Raw genomic sequence first — 15,592 nt, forward strand, 5'->3', positions numbered from 1 at the left:
ATTGGAAGTGTATTGGGGATCGTACGGTCAACCACCCAAAGGTCTTACCAATTATTTAACTTTTTTGATGGAAAGAGAGATTGTAATGTAACCAAAATAGAGCACACATAAGGTCCTACCATGTCCTAACTTGACTTGGAAGAATACCGGCAACATCCCATCTGGTCTTAACAATTTTCCTACTTTTTTGATGGAAATAGATTGTAGTGTAACCAATAGAGAGCACACATAAGGTCCTACTATGTACTAACTTGACTTGGAAGAATACCGGCAGCATCCCATCCGGGCCAAGTGCCTTTACGACTTCATACTGAAGATGGCTGCCTGCTTTGGCTGAGATTGGAAGGCACAAATCCCTGTTCATCTCTTCTGTAAACTTTGGGTTGACAAACTGCAGTCCTTGTTCAAGCTGTAGTGATCCTTCTAATGTGCATGTGCCAAGGTTCCTAGTTGATCAATGAGCAATTTCATCGTCTTGACATCATTGATCGCCCGAACAAGACAATAAAAAGATTCACTTTTCCATAGTCATCAAGATCAGAGATGTGCTCACAAACATACCCAGGTGCTTTTACATAAAAACCAACTAGAAGAGCAGTACATCTCTGTGCAATTATTTAACAAAAGGGAGCACTTTCCAGGCAAGGCAACCATGGACAGTAATATCACTAGTAAACTATCACCCAAACAACTTGATGTTAAGTGAGGAAAACAACCATTACACTGCTGTTCTTTATTCATTTAATCATTTACTTGCCTAGTACCAAGTCCTCTCATCTAACTTCCAGCCATGGAGACGGAAACCATTTTTCAAAAGGTAGGCAAAGAAACACATTGGTTAAATACAGAAGGGGATTGCATTTCCCATGCAATCCCAGTGAGATTGTAAATCTGAACTCCCACATGCACAGATAAACCTGCGGATGTATCAACTACACCCAAAGTCCCCCATCATCAAAAAAGGTTCTTAAATCTTGCTGCTCCACCTCTACAAACTCTGATAAAACTATATACTACTGGAGAAGAACAGTTGTGTGCAAAGCTTAACAGCTACAATAGTGCCAGCTAGGATTTGGCAGGTGTGTGTACTTGTGTCTCCACTTTGGTTATGTAACAATAATACATGGTATAGATAAATTGCGGCATGCACAGTCACAATTTGCATTCTGTGCACCTCATAACTCTGTCAATTCATTCAGAACCTTCGTTTGAAACAGACCATCTCCCATCGCCTACAAACTATCTTCATTGTCTGCCTTCCTTCACCATGTCCTATCTCCAGGATGAAGGCTGTGCGGGCTTTGAACCGGGGCAAGCACAGCAAGCAACAAGGCCAATACAGGCCATTTGACCTCTAAGCCCATACATAGTAACTACTACCAGAATCATACCGGCAGTTGAGAATTTTATTTCTTCACATACTCAGGAATGAGACGCTGAAGCAGCTCAGGAGATGCACCGGCTAGTTCTACAAGGTTTTCCATGAGAGAAAGAAACAGCGAATTAATTAAGGTGGACAGACTTATGAAGAGAAAAGTTTAGGAAGAGGCAAAGATGCATCTTTACCTTGGGGTGTGAAGTTGATTAATGGAGGAAGAGGGCATCCATTTGGCAAGCGTGCATTTGGATCTCTCAATTCGTTGAAGAACGGATGTGCACATGCCTCCAACTGCAGAGAGCCCAAGTTTCAATAATTGTCATTAGAACCACTACCAATAAATGGCATCAAACAAGAGTTTTGATCCACTCAAAGGATGTGTCAGCATTATCATATACAAAGCTGCAAACATGTGAATGTTATCAGTAAGAATAGCCCTGTAATAACTAATAACCAAATAACATACTAGAAAATGTACCCTTGGAATATGAATAACTAGCAAAGTTTTCTTTGTACAAAAAGCAAGAATGCCAATCACTCAAATAAACTCAACCATGGGTCAGGCAAACTGCTCTGTTAATGCAATACACGATTAATCTGTAGTGCCTGTACACTGAACTAGTAAGTAATCTGATTTATCCTTAACTTTCAGTTCTTTTCTATGCTTTTATTATTTTATCGACTGTTATGCTGGAATTCAAAACCTACTTCATGCAACCCAAAACCTAAATGCATTAGAGTTCCACACTAACAAATGTTAAGCACAGGATTAGAGCAGAATGGATGAAGAGCAGAGGAGCTTGTGTATTGTTTGCAACTGAGAGATACCAATCAAATAAAAGAGAAACTATCGCAAGACTATGACACCAGCCATGTTTTACACAAACGAATGTCAAAAATGAACTTTCAGCATGTAATGCATATGGCTTCTTAATGTGCAATGAAAACTAATGAATACTACCAAGTAGTGTCACGGAGCATTTTAGGCTCAAATCTTGAAGGACAAAAGGCTGGAATGACATGAAGCAGAGTTGAAGTCATGAGACAGACCCGACACCAAACGAGTTATCAAAGGACATAGCGACAGATGGCGGTTACAAGCAGAATTTCTCAGCCAATCCCAAATAGCTGGTGTACATCTATGTTGAGCTCATTTGTAATTATGATTGCAACACTTGCTTGGTATGACACTTACGGTCACAATGTCATCCATGCCACGAGGCAGGCACCGTTCGTCCCTCATTCATCATCTCTGCATGCCATTTGCATTTACATGATAACCACAGATGTTACTAGAACAGACTGAGAATGAGGGACGGAAAAAGCTTTTCAGACCTCGCCATTGTTCCCAACAATGTTTTAAACATGTTCAGCCATCTCACTACTGAATTCTAATCTCAATATCCCCAACCCAAGCCAAACCTAACTACAGTGCTTCCATTAAATTAGACAATAATATAAGATATGGAAACAGAATTCACAAATGCATGGTCTTTTTTGTCATTATTATTGTTGTTGGGGGGGGGAGGGGTTAGAAGTGTAGAACTTCAGGTGCATGTATTCTATTCTTTGAAAACAAGTAACAAGCATAAACAAAATTCAATTGCAAAGAGATGAAATTTATTACAGCAGTGCAACGCAAATTTGGTGAATACTGGAGCAGCCTCGATACAAGATCAATTGATTCAGGAGGCATCCGCTTCTGAAAGACCTGGAAGGCTAAGGGTTAGAAAAGCTTGTAGCTAAACATGAAATCAATGTAAAGCAGGAAAAGACACATTAAAATAAATTAAATGCTGCCATGACTGAACTATTCACAGACCTTATGCCACGGGTGTGCTTTGATCTGGGGAAACTTGAACTCTGTGTAGTTTGGATTCATGCACTTGGTCTCTTCTCTGGTTGGTGTCCCCAGAACCTATGATGGCATTATAACTAACTCGTGAGCATACATTCAAAGCATGAGTGGAAGAAGGGAAGGGGAGAGAGGAAGAAATAGATGAGCAAAAAGATGGTAAACCTTTATAATTTCCACCAGCTGATCAATACCACTTTCCCCAGGAAACAGAGGCTGAAAACATGCACGACCCAGTAAATACCAGAAGCAGTTCTGAGAAATATTAACACCAGAAACTAAAAAGAAAATTATGTAACATTTACATTACAAGAGATGCAAAATGTTTTTCAGATTTGGTCCAACAAGCTCAGTTATTAAATGGACTGTGGCTCTGATGGTTAATGAATCCCATAGTCCCAGCAAAACCCACCCAAAAATCCCCCCTATTGTCCAACCAATGCCATTCAAACTCACCGATTACCCTATTAGCATACTTCTAATATAGTACAATAATCAAAATCAATCGTATTTATTATTTAAATTCTATTTTAATTTTTAAGCAGGTAAACCAAACCCACTCGATTACAAATGGGTTGAGCTCAGGCATGCCTATCCCATGGCAATTTAAAATTGGGTCTGACTCAGGCTAGGCATAGAGCATGAGACATAGCTCATGTCTCCAGATTGCCCATGGGCCTAAATCTCTATCAAAATGTTAACAAATCAAGTTCAGTAAAAACCATCAATTGGATTTAACTAACCAAAGCACACCTACCCGTCCTAGGAGAAGCTCAGCTAGTACACAACCAACAGACCACATATCAATTGCTGTTGTGTATTCTGTAGCGCCAAAGATCAGTTCAGGTGCCCTATAATACCGTGAACAAATGTATGATATATTTGGTTCACCTGGCACCTGAAATTAGACAATAACTAGTCACAACCAAGCAATAGAATAGAAGCAATGTTTATTCAAATACTAGAAATGATCACATACCAACATTTTTGCACTTCCAAAATCACATAGTTTTAGTTGATGAGTCTGGGAATTAACCTGCAATATGTATCACACTGCAAATCAAAAGTTGCTTTAACAAAAAGTCCCAGAACCCAGATAACATATTGTGATTGGGTAATAGCAAAAATATACCAAGTATAGCAACCTCATACATGATCGCATGCCAGGATAACCTAAGATAATTGACCTATCCAAAATTTATGATAAAACTAGATACACAAAAATGTTGTTACTATATATTGAAAAACCAGGTGGGCATAGTCTTTCCCTATCAATATCGGGTGGCTTAATTGCACATGATAAGGCTGAGTTTGTTGTTGTTGTTGCTGTTAATTGCACATGATAATGAACTAATATGGCAACGCCAACAATACACGCCATAACAGCCAAAGATTACTTGAATTAGTTAATACACCATAAATAAAAGGAAAACCCCAGGGTCAACTATCTAGAGGACCCCAAAATTGGATCAGACCTCATGGAATAAAATAAATGCCATCAGGATTCGAAAAACCTGGTTCGGATTGCTTATGAAGTTGTCTTTAACCTCATGATACCAAGCAAAAAGGCGGAGAACCAGTTCCTATTTCAGCAGAGAGAAATCTCCCGATACAAGGCTTTTTAAGGAGAGATTTCAAGTAAAGATTCACTACTCCTATCTCACTGAAGGCCAACCAATCACAGGTTATATAACAGATTATATGAAGGAAATATAACATCTTAAACTCATGCACGTGGAAACCATGAGATCTGACCGGAAGCTGCTTGTGTTTCTCACAATTGGGTTTGATTTGGGAAGTAAGATTCTAGGTTCTAGGCCACCCTAAGGTAGTGATGTATACCACAAAGTATGATGAAGAAAGGAGGTTGGTCGCTGAAATCGATCTAAAGAAGTGAGCATAGTTGTCATGGCGTCGCCATGGCGCCGCCATGGCGTCTTGGCGCTGGGAGAGGTGGCGTATCGAGCTACGCCATGGTGGATGTAAATATATCGTTCGATATGGCTTCCACGGCATACCACGATATGTTGGCATATCGGTCGATATTTGTACATATAAAAGTTAGATTTAAATTTTTTTTTTTTAAACCATTTAATAGCTTAGATGCTTTGCTCCAAATCACACACACTGAAGAAAGACTATTGCTATCAAGCTGCAGTAAACAGGTTAGCCTATCATTTGATTTTTACTATTGCTTTCAATTATTTGACAAGTTAATCTATATTTTCAATTTTTCATACTTTCATATACACTAATGGATATTAGTTTCACTTTCATGAATTAAACCATAGTGGCATAGTATATTAGTAGTAGTGTAGTACACTTTCATGTTGATTTTTGATGTTATAGGACATATATTATAGCATACTAAATGACATTAAAAATACAGAAAATAAAAAATTAAACATGGTCGACATGCTCGCCATGGCGGGCGACATGTCGATATATCGACGTGACACCCTTCCACCGACTTGGATCGCCGTGACGCCGTGACAACTATGGAAGTGAGGGACAGTCAAGTCGCTAGAAAACAGAGCACTAAAATAAAAGCCTTGAATAACTAATATATAAAGCAAAGAACTACAGAAAGTAGAAGAAGAAATAAGAAGAAACTTAAGCAGGGATGAAGGGAATAAATCAAACCTGAAAAAAGAAGACAGGGACAATGTGAAAGGGAAAGAAAGAAGAAGGAAGAAGATTCAGTAACACTTCATCGAACTACAGGCCACACAGCCAACTCAAACGAACTTAATATCAATATTCCATTCTACTAATCTCCATCGATTGCATGAATATAAAAAGAAAGAAAATACTCCAATAAAGAAACAACTATATTAAGATCCCTAACCAAAATCAACTCCAAAAGACTTGTTGAACTCTTCCTCGCATCCTACACGAAATAAAAGATTACATAATATTCTCCCAAATAAATCTCCCTAAATATCCGACTGAACCAACAACCCGGTTTGGAATTAGTTCTTTCTAGTCTAGGAATCCCAACGGGTAAAACCGATCCAGCCAAGTATCAGCATAAAAAATGTTCCTAGGTGCCTATCCAAATGTCATTTAGAAACTCCAATTTGTAGAAAATTTTACTAGGTGCACTAGCAACATAAAGTTGACCACACTCTTATCGATTATTGATTGCATTTCAATGCATGGTTGATGACCCATTGTGTGGACAAAAGATAAAATGAACTGTTGAAACTGAGAAAAGGTGTCTAAACTATGAATACCTCGCATTTTCTAAGCATTGTCAAATTATAAATGCAAATTCTCTATATTAGGGGGAGTAACATTTAAATACTGTTTTGATTGCTGAAAACAAATATAGCTCATGAATATCATAGTTAAAGAATCAATTACGATAAATGTCTTACCAATAAGTTCTGTGGTTTAATGTCACGATGACACACGCCAATAACGCTATGAATGTAATTAAGTGCACGGCAGATCTACAAAATGAAAGAGAACACGAATAACTTTAGATCAGCCTATGAAAGAGAACAATACACATGGCATGGGGTGTCATCATGACACATTATCAATTTTCACCTGGTAAGTATAAAGCTGCACATATATAAGGGGCATATGTTGACTCGTTCTGGTATAGTGCTTTGAAACTCGATAAACTGTCTCAGACACAAACTCCAGGACAAGGTTAAGGTACACCTCATCCTTTTCAGTAGTAGAATAGAAACACTGCTTCAGCTTAACCACATTAGGGTGGTCAAGCAACTGCATGATTTGGAGTTCTCTGTTTTTGTATCTCTTGTCTTGCAAGACCTTTTTTATAGCAACTGCTTCACCTGTTTCTAGGCACTTTGCCTGCACCAAAAAAAAATTATCAAATGGCACAGAAATACATAAAGGAATAAACATGCCACTTAAAAATAACTTCCATAGACATAAACAAACCAATTCTCCATACCTGAAAGACAACGCCAAATGAACCAGTGCCAGCCACACGTTCTGCCATATATGAAATTGTCTGACACACAAATAATCATGAGTTATCACATTGATAGATTTTTCTACCCCTTAAAAAAATGAGAAACAATTGAAACAGCTTCCATAGACATAACCAGAGACTTTGGAGCCAGAAGGTTTCAAAGCCAAGAAGTAAATAAAAGAAAGACTTAAAAAAGTGGACTCGTTAAAAGTTTGAATTAGACATGGGGTACTTTACTAGAAAAAGGTATTACTGGCGTTATTAAAAGTAATATGAGAAATAACTACAATGTCATATTAATGCAGTACCAGTCCAATATCAGACATGACGGGGGAAACAAATGAAATTGTAAAATAGAATTTCAAACTATATTTTCCAAAACAGAAGTATATGCCACATCCTTGACACTAAAAAGTAGCCCAAGTTGCATATTAAGCATTATGAGTGAAGTATCACATGCAATATCTATTAACTCAATAAATGTGGGTAGAAGCTCAAGTAGAAAAATTTCAACGATCCGAAAATACAGAACAAATTCAACTTAAGAAACAAATTACCTGTTTTGGCTGACCATTTCGACCACCTATTGTTGTTGCAATTATCTGACCAGTCTCTGCAACATTACCATTCACCAGAGTAGCTTCTATATCCTGCTGAATCCCATATCAGAATCAGTACCATAATAAGGAACACATGTGAAATGCCAGAGGAAGGCACGTATTCCAATTTTCTTACATAACAAGACAGGAGAACAAATGATAATTAAATCACATACAAATATTTACCTTCTCATCATGGCCATCAGCATTATCATCTCTTATCTTCATTTCATGCATTTCTTTTGGAAGCAGATCATAACCAGACTTTTCAGTCTCAGAAATAGCAGAAATATCAGATGTCCCTGCAGTAGCTTCAAGAGTAGTAGAAGCCATGTGCTGCTCAAGCTCTGTGGTTGATTTCTCCATTGAGTGAGATTCCCCAGTAACATTCTGCTCTACTTCTTGATCAACTTTTGCCCTTTTTGTTCCAGAATCCCCACCCTAGCATAAAGTAAATTGTAAACTCATTGTAAAAGATAAGGTAATCAAAGAAGTAAGACAAACAATGATACAACAAAGGCTATCTAGTTTCTACTACATCACTGATTCTTTCTTCCTAATCAGAACTTGGTGTGAAGGAACAAAAGCAGAGATCCATATAATGCATGCAAAATAGAGATAGAACACTGGGTTGGAAGGAACAAGTATTAAGACAGTCCATCAGAATATGAAAAACAGACAAGCACGTAAATACATATTAAAATGAACAAAAAAGTGAACTGAGTCTCTGAGATCGTAACGTAGACATCTTGAGAACTGAAGATTAAAAATATTAGGTACCGACACTCGTTCATCCCACTTGTACCATAATATGAAAGCCTCCCACATGCCAAGCCAGATATCACTCTCAAGTTTATGAATATATTCCATTAGAGCACATAGATAGCACAAAATTACAAAAACCAGTGGTCCTAAAAGAAATGATAACAGGATTAGAATAAGATGAGAGGAGAAGAGCATGGGCTGGGTGGAGTGCTAGGTAGAATACAACATGAATCCCAAGTAAATGTTAATGACGAACAAACATAACTTGACAAATAACAACAGCATTGCAATTTCCATCTTTGCACCTGATCTCCTAGGCCTTAGTTCAATTGATTGATATACTGCATTTGCAAGAATTAGTCGAACATTCGAGTCCAGCTTACAATACCAATATATGTAAAACAAGGAAAAAGGGAGGCCACGACATGAATCAGTAAATGAGAACAACAGCATTTCAGAAAATCGCAATGCAAAACCTATATTGGTCCAGAGAGGATGAAAAATCAATACAGTATGAAACTCATAACTCCTTCCCAACAGAAACAATAAAGGAAACCCGAGACCAAAGTACATTTCAATAGAAAACCTAACGTTCAATCCTCAAAAAAACACCTCATAAATCAATAGGGAAAGTATAACCAAAAATACACATTATTTATATAAAATAACTGATAAATGGAAATTAAAGTCATCAGCTGATAATGATATAAGCTCACAACCCCAGACCCAAAACCGATCAGCTCACACAGACACCAATGTCATAAAAACCTCCGGTCACATTTATAAAAATGAAACACAGATCACAGAAGAAAGAGAAAAATAACACAAACATAGAAAGGTAAAAGCTAAAAAAAAAAAAAAAAAAAAGTAGATATAAAAAATAATGAGGGATTGAGGGAGAGAAACACTCACGGGATCAGAAATGGATGAGCGGCCAGAAGCAATGCTCTTAAGGCGACGCATGACATGCATGACTCTATCTGCTCTACCTCCCAAATAAAACTCTAGTTTCAGCTCCTCTTCCTCTTCTGAGTCTTTGAATCTCCAGAGTGTGGAAGAAGAAATGGAAGAAAAGAAATCCCCCTAACGCAAAGAACCAAACAGAGGAAGAACAGGAATTTCAGAAAGAAACAAAAATTCTTTCTCTCCCACCTCCTCTTCCTCTCCTATTCTCAACCACGGGAGCTTCTCTCTCGATAAACAACCCTCCTCCGCTCCTCCACGCTCCACCAACAACAATGTCTCTCTCTCTCTCTTTCGATTTTTCTTTTCTTCCATCCGCTCCCAAACAAAGAAAATTGAAAGAAGAAGAAAACAAAAAAGGCAAAAACCAGAAACGAAACCAAATCCCCTCGACCCTCTCGTCTCAAGCCCCATACCCAATCATTTCTTCCCTTGCCGTACGACAGTCAAACGTTCACTTACGACCGTCTGTTACATTAAAAGCGCAGTCCTGCGATTCACAGCACTCTTCAATTTCTATTTCGAAAATACCCCTCAGTATTGCAAATAATTACAAGGAAGGATATTTGCTTTTTCGGGTCGGAAGTGAGTCGGGGAGAGGTTGTCCAAGTCCAAGTATCCAACCCATTCCCATGATGCATGAGGAGATTGAAGGTCAAAGGAAGCCGTTTGGGTCAAATTAAGTCGAGCTCCAGCATTAACGGGGTTTTGTTTGTGTGTGATGATGGTAATAATGAAAGACGGATGAATAGGCCAAATGCCGGGCGGGTCAAGCTCCATCCATTCAACAATATTACGTGGCGTTGGAAGCATTGCAAATTAAGCATCTGATGGACGGACCGGATTTAAATCAAGAACGCTGCAAGTGGGTCCAGACTCCAGACTCGACCCGCCCACTTTTTCAAATTTTCAAGTTCAAACTTCAAACTTGGGATGGCCCACAAGCCCCACTCAAATCAAGGATATCCCAGACAGGTATAGGATGCAATGGGGTCCACTCTCAATCTTGATTCTATTCCTGAATTAATCAGGCTAGGCCATCCCAACACCGTTAAGTCGTTAACATCGTGTCTTCATGAGAAGGACAACTTTAAGAATGGATCTGGTCCCAATACCACAGCTTTGGAATCTTTTTTCATAAAAATTTATAATAATTAAAAATACAATCTTAAGCAATGTTAATACGTGATACGCAATGAATACGAATAAAGAAAGAAATTGTGACATAATTGTATTTTTTTGTTGTAAGAATTGTGACATAATGATTCTTCAATTAAAAACATTCCATCTCCATATTATGATAATTGTTTTCCATCACCATCTAATCTAATCTCTCCATTGCTTGAGGTTGCAAACTCTACCGTTGTTTCACCTTGACCATCAACCATGCATGGCTAGAAAGGCTCCCAACTTGAGATCAATTTGCATGTTTTTTTATAGTTTAATGGTAATGAAATTGCGAGGTAATTACGGGAGTTAATAGGTATTTACTCGTGGGATATCCAGCTGCATATCCCACGAGTGTTTTGGGTAATGCCCCTTGGTTTACTATGTACCTTGTACTTTTCTCATGTTTCGAAATAAAAGTTTATTTCTACTTATAACCTCTCCCCCCTCCCCCAAAAAAAAGGAGAAAAAAAAAAAAAAAAAACCTCTGTCATGATTCCTGAATTTCCCTTATACCGGTTGTTGAAGTTGTGGTGATATTTTCTGATTTTATCCGATTTTGTCACATGGATCTAGGATTATCCTCTAAGCTTACATCAACATTGAACTTGAATGATGTAGGAGGAGGGTTTACCTAGAGGTATTGGATCTGCATATGACACATATAGCAAGATCCCAATGCATCATGTAGTTAGACATGAGTCTAGAATGCCCACAAGGGGAGGGGTAGGTGGCAGTCCAATGAGCTGAAAACAAGTTTTGGGTAGTTATATTATAGATTGGGCCTTTTATTTTCTTGGGTTTCATTGTATGGGCCTAATTTTTTATGTACTTGCATTAGTCTATGATCCCATATAGAGGCCTAGGCATAAGTCTAGAAGGCCCACAATGGCTAATTGGTAGTCCAATGGGCTGGAACAAGCTAGCTGATAAAATTGAGTAAGGCGATTGGAGTCTCCAATAGGAAGAGAGATTTCCTCTGGAAGATAAAAACTTCCATGTTGGGCTGGGGTATATATATACCCCCATCAGTTAGACATGATCAGGTGTGATCTTTTCTCTTTCATTGATCTGCTGATTTCTTCTATCATCTTCTAGTTTCTTCTACTGTACTTGTTGAATAATACTTTTGATTTGCTAGACTGATGTCTGTGATCTAATCATCATTCCATATTAGTTTCTTAGATTTGATCATCAAAATCTGAATTGCTTTCTCAATTCTTGCTTCTAGCTTAAATCTTAAGCAGCCTGGGAATCATCATCTATCCTTGAATTCTGATTTCCAAGAACTTTATATCAATTGATAGATCTATCAGTCTCTTACAGACTTACGTTCAGATCTGGCCGTTGGATTGTGAAATATTTTAATGCTCTTATCAGCTAACAATTTTGTCACTGCTCACTGTTTTCTTTCTATTCATATGGTCTTATTGGTCATGTCCAACCCAAAAAATGCCAAGTGGTAGAAAATATACATAATAATTATTTTCCCATAAAATATTTTGCATCGAAACAAACATAGCCTAAGTAAATTCTTTTATGTCATAATGGCATAAGTTCCTCTCCTTTTGTTTTTTTAGATAGGTAAAACAGAATTTTTTTTTTTTTGGAGACAGGAGGGGTATCCGACTTTGGACAGACTAAATCCCCCCTAGGCTCGTACATGACCCTCGCGCCACGCATGAACCGGGAGCTTCTGGGTCCTAGTAAGCCTTAGGCGGGTGGCCCCAAGAAATTATGCAGCGGCGAAGGTTTGATCACGAGACCTCGCTTCCTGAGGCGGAGTCTCATGTCCCCTCCAAACCAGCTGCGCTAACCCCTTGGTTAAGAAAATTTATTAGGAAAGGAAGAAAAAATTTTATTTACTTCTTATGTCCTTGTATTTATTTTGCTTTATTTTTAAGAAAATTTGATTACTTATCATCCGGGAAAAAAGAAGTTTGTGTACAAAGCAGGGCAAAATATGAAATCAGAAAGTCAAAAAACTTCTCTCCCAGCATCATCCTTGAACATAACAAAGCATTGAACACTTGTGGAAAAGGAAATCAACCCTTAAGTAACCTCCAGCGCCAAAAATTAGGAGCAAGGAACCATTATACAGCACCAAAACCACTATAAGTTTCCACATTTTGTATATTATGTCGAGATTCCATTTCAACAAATGAGATGGGTGGTGCCCTGAATGTGAGAGGAATTCACTTCTAACCCTAAGTGAAGTGGTGAGGAAAGACACACATAGGTTAGGCCTCGTATCTTGATAGACTTCGAATAGAGTTGATTGGAGAGCGAGGATCCATGTAGCTGAGCCCATTTAGTTGGGATAAGGCTATGTTGTTGTTGTACGGAAGAGATTCCTTTTTTGGAAAGTTTTCTCATTGTTCTCAAATAGAGGTTTACCGTTTACCCAGGGTTTTAAGGATCAGTAGGGTATTGTATTGTATCAGCCGATACGTTTCAGTGGGTATTGATATCATACTTATTTTTCAAAAAAGTTTGTATCAACCGATACGGGACCGATACAGTCCGATACGGTCCAATGCAATAGGCAAGATACTCCTCCTTTAAATCTACAAAACTGAAACCGTGAGATACGGAACTGAGAGCAACTGAGGGCCTTGGAAACTTGTTTTTTCTCTTCAATATGAGTTGGAGGAATTCATCTAACATAAAAAATGAAAAACAACTCTAATCTTCACCATCAAAACAAGTTATGGGCACTTACAATGTTCAAATCATGGATCAAGAAGGATTGAAACAAAATTGGGTGAAAAAGCGGTAGTAAAGTTGCATCTCTCTCTCTCTCTCTCTCTCTCTCTCTCTCTCTCTCTCTCTCTCTTAATGTATATTTTTTAAAATCATGAATCACTAGATTACTTAAAAACGATTCAAATCTGTGCATCATATGAAAATATATTTACAGATTGCATAATAAGGTGTTTATAGTTCAAAACTGTATTTTATATGTATCATAAGCACACCCATGCATTTCTTGACCATTTCCATGCGTATTTTAACGTATCTTGTGTCTCTCCGATACGATACATATCTTAAAATCACCCCTTGGATATGTTACCTAATACCGATACTTAAATCCCTTGGTTTACCTGTGCCCACCACTAGTAAATCCTACATGTTATATCATAGTTGTCCGGGGGACGCCTATGCCACAATGCACCCTGTGAGCCCAAGGAGACATGTCACCTTGTGTCTCCAGGCATGTAAAGTTGAACTAGTCAAAACAGGGGTGGGGAGGAGGCAGAAAAGGGAAAAAGGGGAAAAAAGAGGGGAGGAAGAGACAAATGTAGTTGAGCCCATTTAGTTGGGATAAGGCTATGTTGTTGTTGTTGTACGGAAGAGATTCCTTTTTTGGAAAGTTTTCTCATTGTTCTCAAATAGAGGTTTACCGTTTACCTAGGGTTTTAAGGATCAATAGGTGTTGTATCGTATCAGCTGATACGTTTCAGTGGGTATTGATATGATACTTATTTTTCAAAAAGTTTGTATCGACCGATACGGGACTGATACAGTCCGATACAACAGGCAAGATACTCCTTTAAATATTCTACAAAACTGAAACCGTGAGATACGAAACTGAGAGCAACTGAGGGCCTTGGAAACTTGTTTTTTCTCTTCAATATGAGTTGGAGGAATTCATCTAACATAAAAAATAAAAAATAAAAACAACTCTAATCTTCACCATGACAACAAGTTTTGGGCACTTACAATGTTCAAATCATGGATCAAGAAGGATTGAAACAAATTTGGGCGAAAAAGTGGTAGAGAAGGATTAAAACAAATTTGGGGCGAAAAAGTGGTAGTAAAGTTGCATCTCTCTCTCTCTCTCTCTCTCTCTCTCTCTCTCTCTCTCTCGTTTAATGTATACTTTTTTAAATCATGAATCACTAGATTACTTAAAAACGATTCAAATCCTTGCATCAAACGGATATATATTTACAGATTGCATAATAAGGTGCTTTATAGTTCAAAACTGTATTTTATATATATCATAAGCACATCCATGCATTTCTTGACCATTTCCATGCATATTTTTTGCTTATCTTGTGTCTCTCCGATACGATACATATCTTAAAATCACCCCTCGGATATGTTACTTGATACCGATACTTAAATCCCTGGATTTACCTAGTAACCCACCACTAGTAAATCTTACATGTTATATCATAGTTGTCAGGGGTCGCCTATGCGACAATGCACCCTGTGATGCCCAAGGAGACATGTCACCTTGTGTCTCTAGGTGTTGCGTAGGTGCTGAAGCTCCTGGTCATCCCCAAAGCTTGCTCCGGTGCCATAACAACTATGTAGGGTCATTGTCACTTTCAGCATATTATCATATGTGTGCAGATATACTCTGGTAAAAAGAAAGGTTGCAAATTACCTGATAGGTACCAAGGATGAGCATGTTCAGGCAAATCAACATTAAATGTCTCTGCAGTATTATTATTAAACAATGTGGAAGTTACACTCCCCCCCCCCCCCACCAAAACCCCAACCCCCAAAAAAAAAAAAAAAAAAAAAAAAAGAAGAAGAAGAAGAAACCGTAAAAGATATGGAATTACACTTAGTAGAATGACATGGAAGTTTCTGTGCTCATGGATGATGTAAATTTGAATCCTGGGTTTATGATGCTTCATGAGTACATAATGTGACTGAAAACCACAGATTCCCTCTTTTTTCATGTACATGGTTTTCCTAGCAAATTGTGTTACGAGTTAAATGAGCTGATGATCTCCGAACTTACGAGAGAGCATGTTACCAATTGCTGATCTTGACTGGTTTTGCTTCTTTCTCTACTTAAGAAATAATGAATGAAAAACTCGGACCAGTATTTTGTATTATTTTTTATGATCATCATGCTCTTGTCATTAGGTATAAAATTCATTGTAAGTACCTGT

General features: G+C 38.0%; 1 protein-coding gene across 4 annotated transcripts; it reads right to left on the reverse strand.

Annotated features, from left to right (window-relative positions):
* Window positions 1–1,069: 1,069 nt before the first annotated feature.
* Window positions 1,070–15,198, reverse strand: LOC122664732 (shaggy-related protein kinase theta-like). Of its 4 annotated transcripts, none has more exons than XM_043860694.1 (14): window positions 15,185–15,198; window positions 9,462–9,538; window positions 7,971–8,225; window positions 7,743–7,835; window positions 7,165–7,224; window positions 6,789–7,061; window positions 6,614–6,688; window positions 4,213–4,269; window positions 3,991–4,131; window positions 3,399–3,449; window positions 3,201–3,296; window positions 3,006–3,089; window positions 1,567–1,669; window positions 1,070–1,468 (listed from the first exon to the last, which is right to left on the reverse strand). In XM_043860694.1, the coding sequence occupies exons 2-14, from the start codon at window positions 9,519–9,521 to the stop codon at window positions 1,407–1,409; spliced, it is 1,410 nt and encodes a 469-aa protein (XP_043716629.1). In that variant the 5' UTR covers window positions 9,522–9,538; window positions 15,185–15,198; the 3' UTR covers window positions 1,070–1,406. The 4 variants fall into 4 exon arrangements, with proteins under 4 accessions (XP_043716629.1, XP_043716628.1, XP_043716631.1 ...); XM_043860693.1 differs by having other exon boundaries at window positions 7,743–7,838; XM_043860696.1 differs by lacking the exon at window positions 15,185–15,198 and having other exon boundaries at window positions 7,743–7,838; window positions 7,971–8,236; window positions 9,463–9,511.
* Between the last annotated feature and the right edge of the window lie 394 nt (window positions 15,199–15,592).

Source organism: Telopea speciosissima, chromosome 6, assembly GCF_018873765.1.
Source record: "Telopea speciosissima isolate NSW1024214 ecotype Mountain lineage chromosome 6, Tspe_v1, whole genome shotgun sequence".
Lineage (NCBI taxonomy): Eukaryota > Viridiplantae > Streptophyta > Magnoliopsida > Proteales > Proteaceae > Telopea > Telopea speciosissima.

Excerpts from the sequence above, each read along its gene's own strand:
- LOC122664732 (XM_043860693.1), bottom strand. The coding sequence starts at position 9,521 with ATGCATGTCATGCGTCGCCTTAAGAGCATTGCTTCTGGCCGCTCATCC. Across the intron at positions 8,226-9,461 it reads GCTCATCCATTTCTGATCCC|GGTGGGGATTCTGGAACAAA; the intron begins GTGAGTGTTTCT and ends ACTTTATGCTAG. Across the intron at positions 7,062-7,164 it reads CATTTGGCGTTGTCTTTCAG|GCAAAGTGCCTAGAAACAGG; the intron begins GTATGGAGAATT and ends TTTTTGGTGCAG.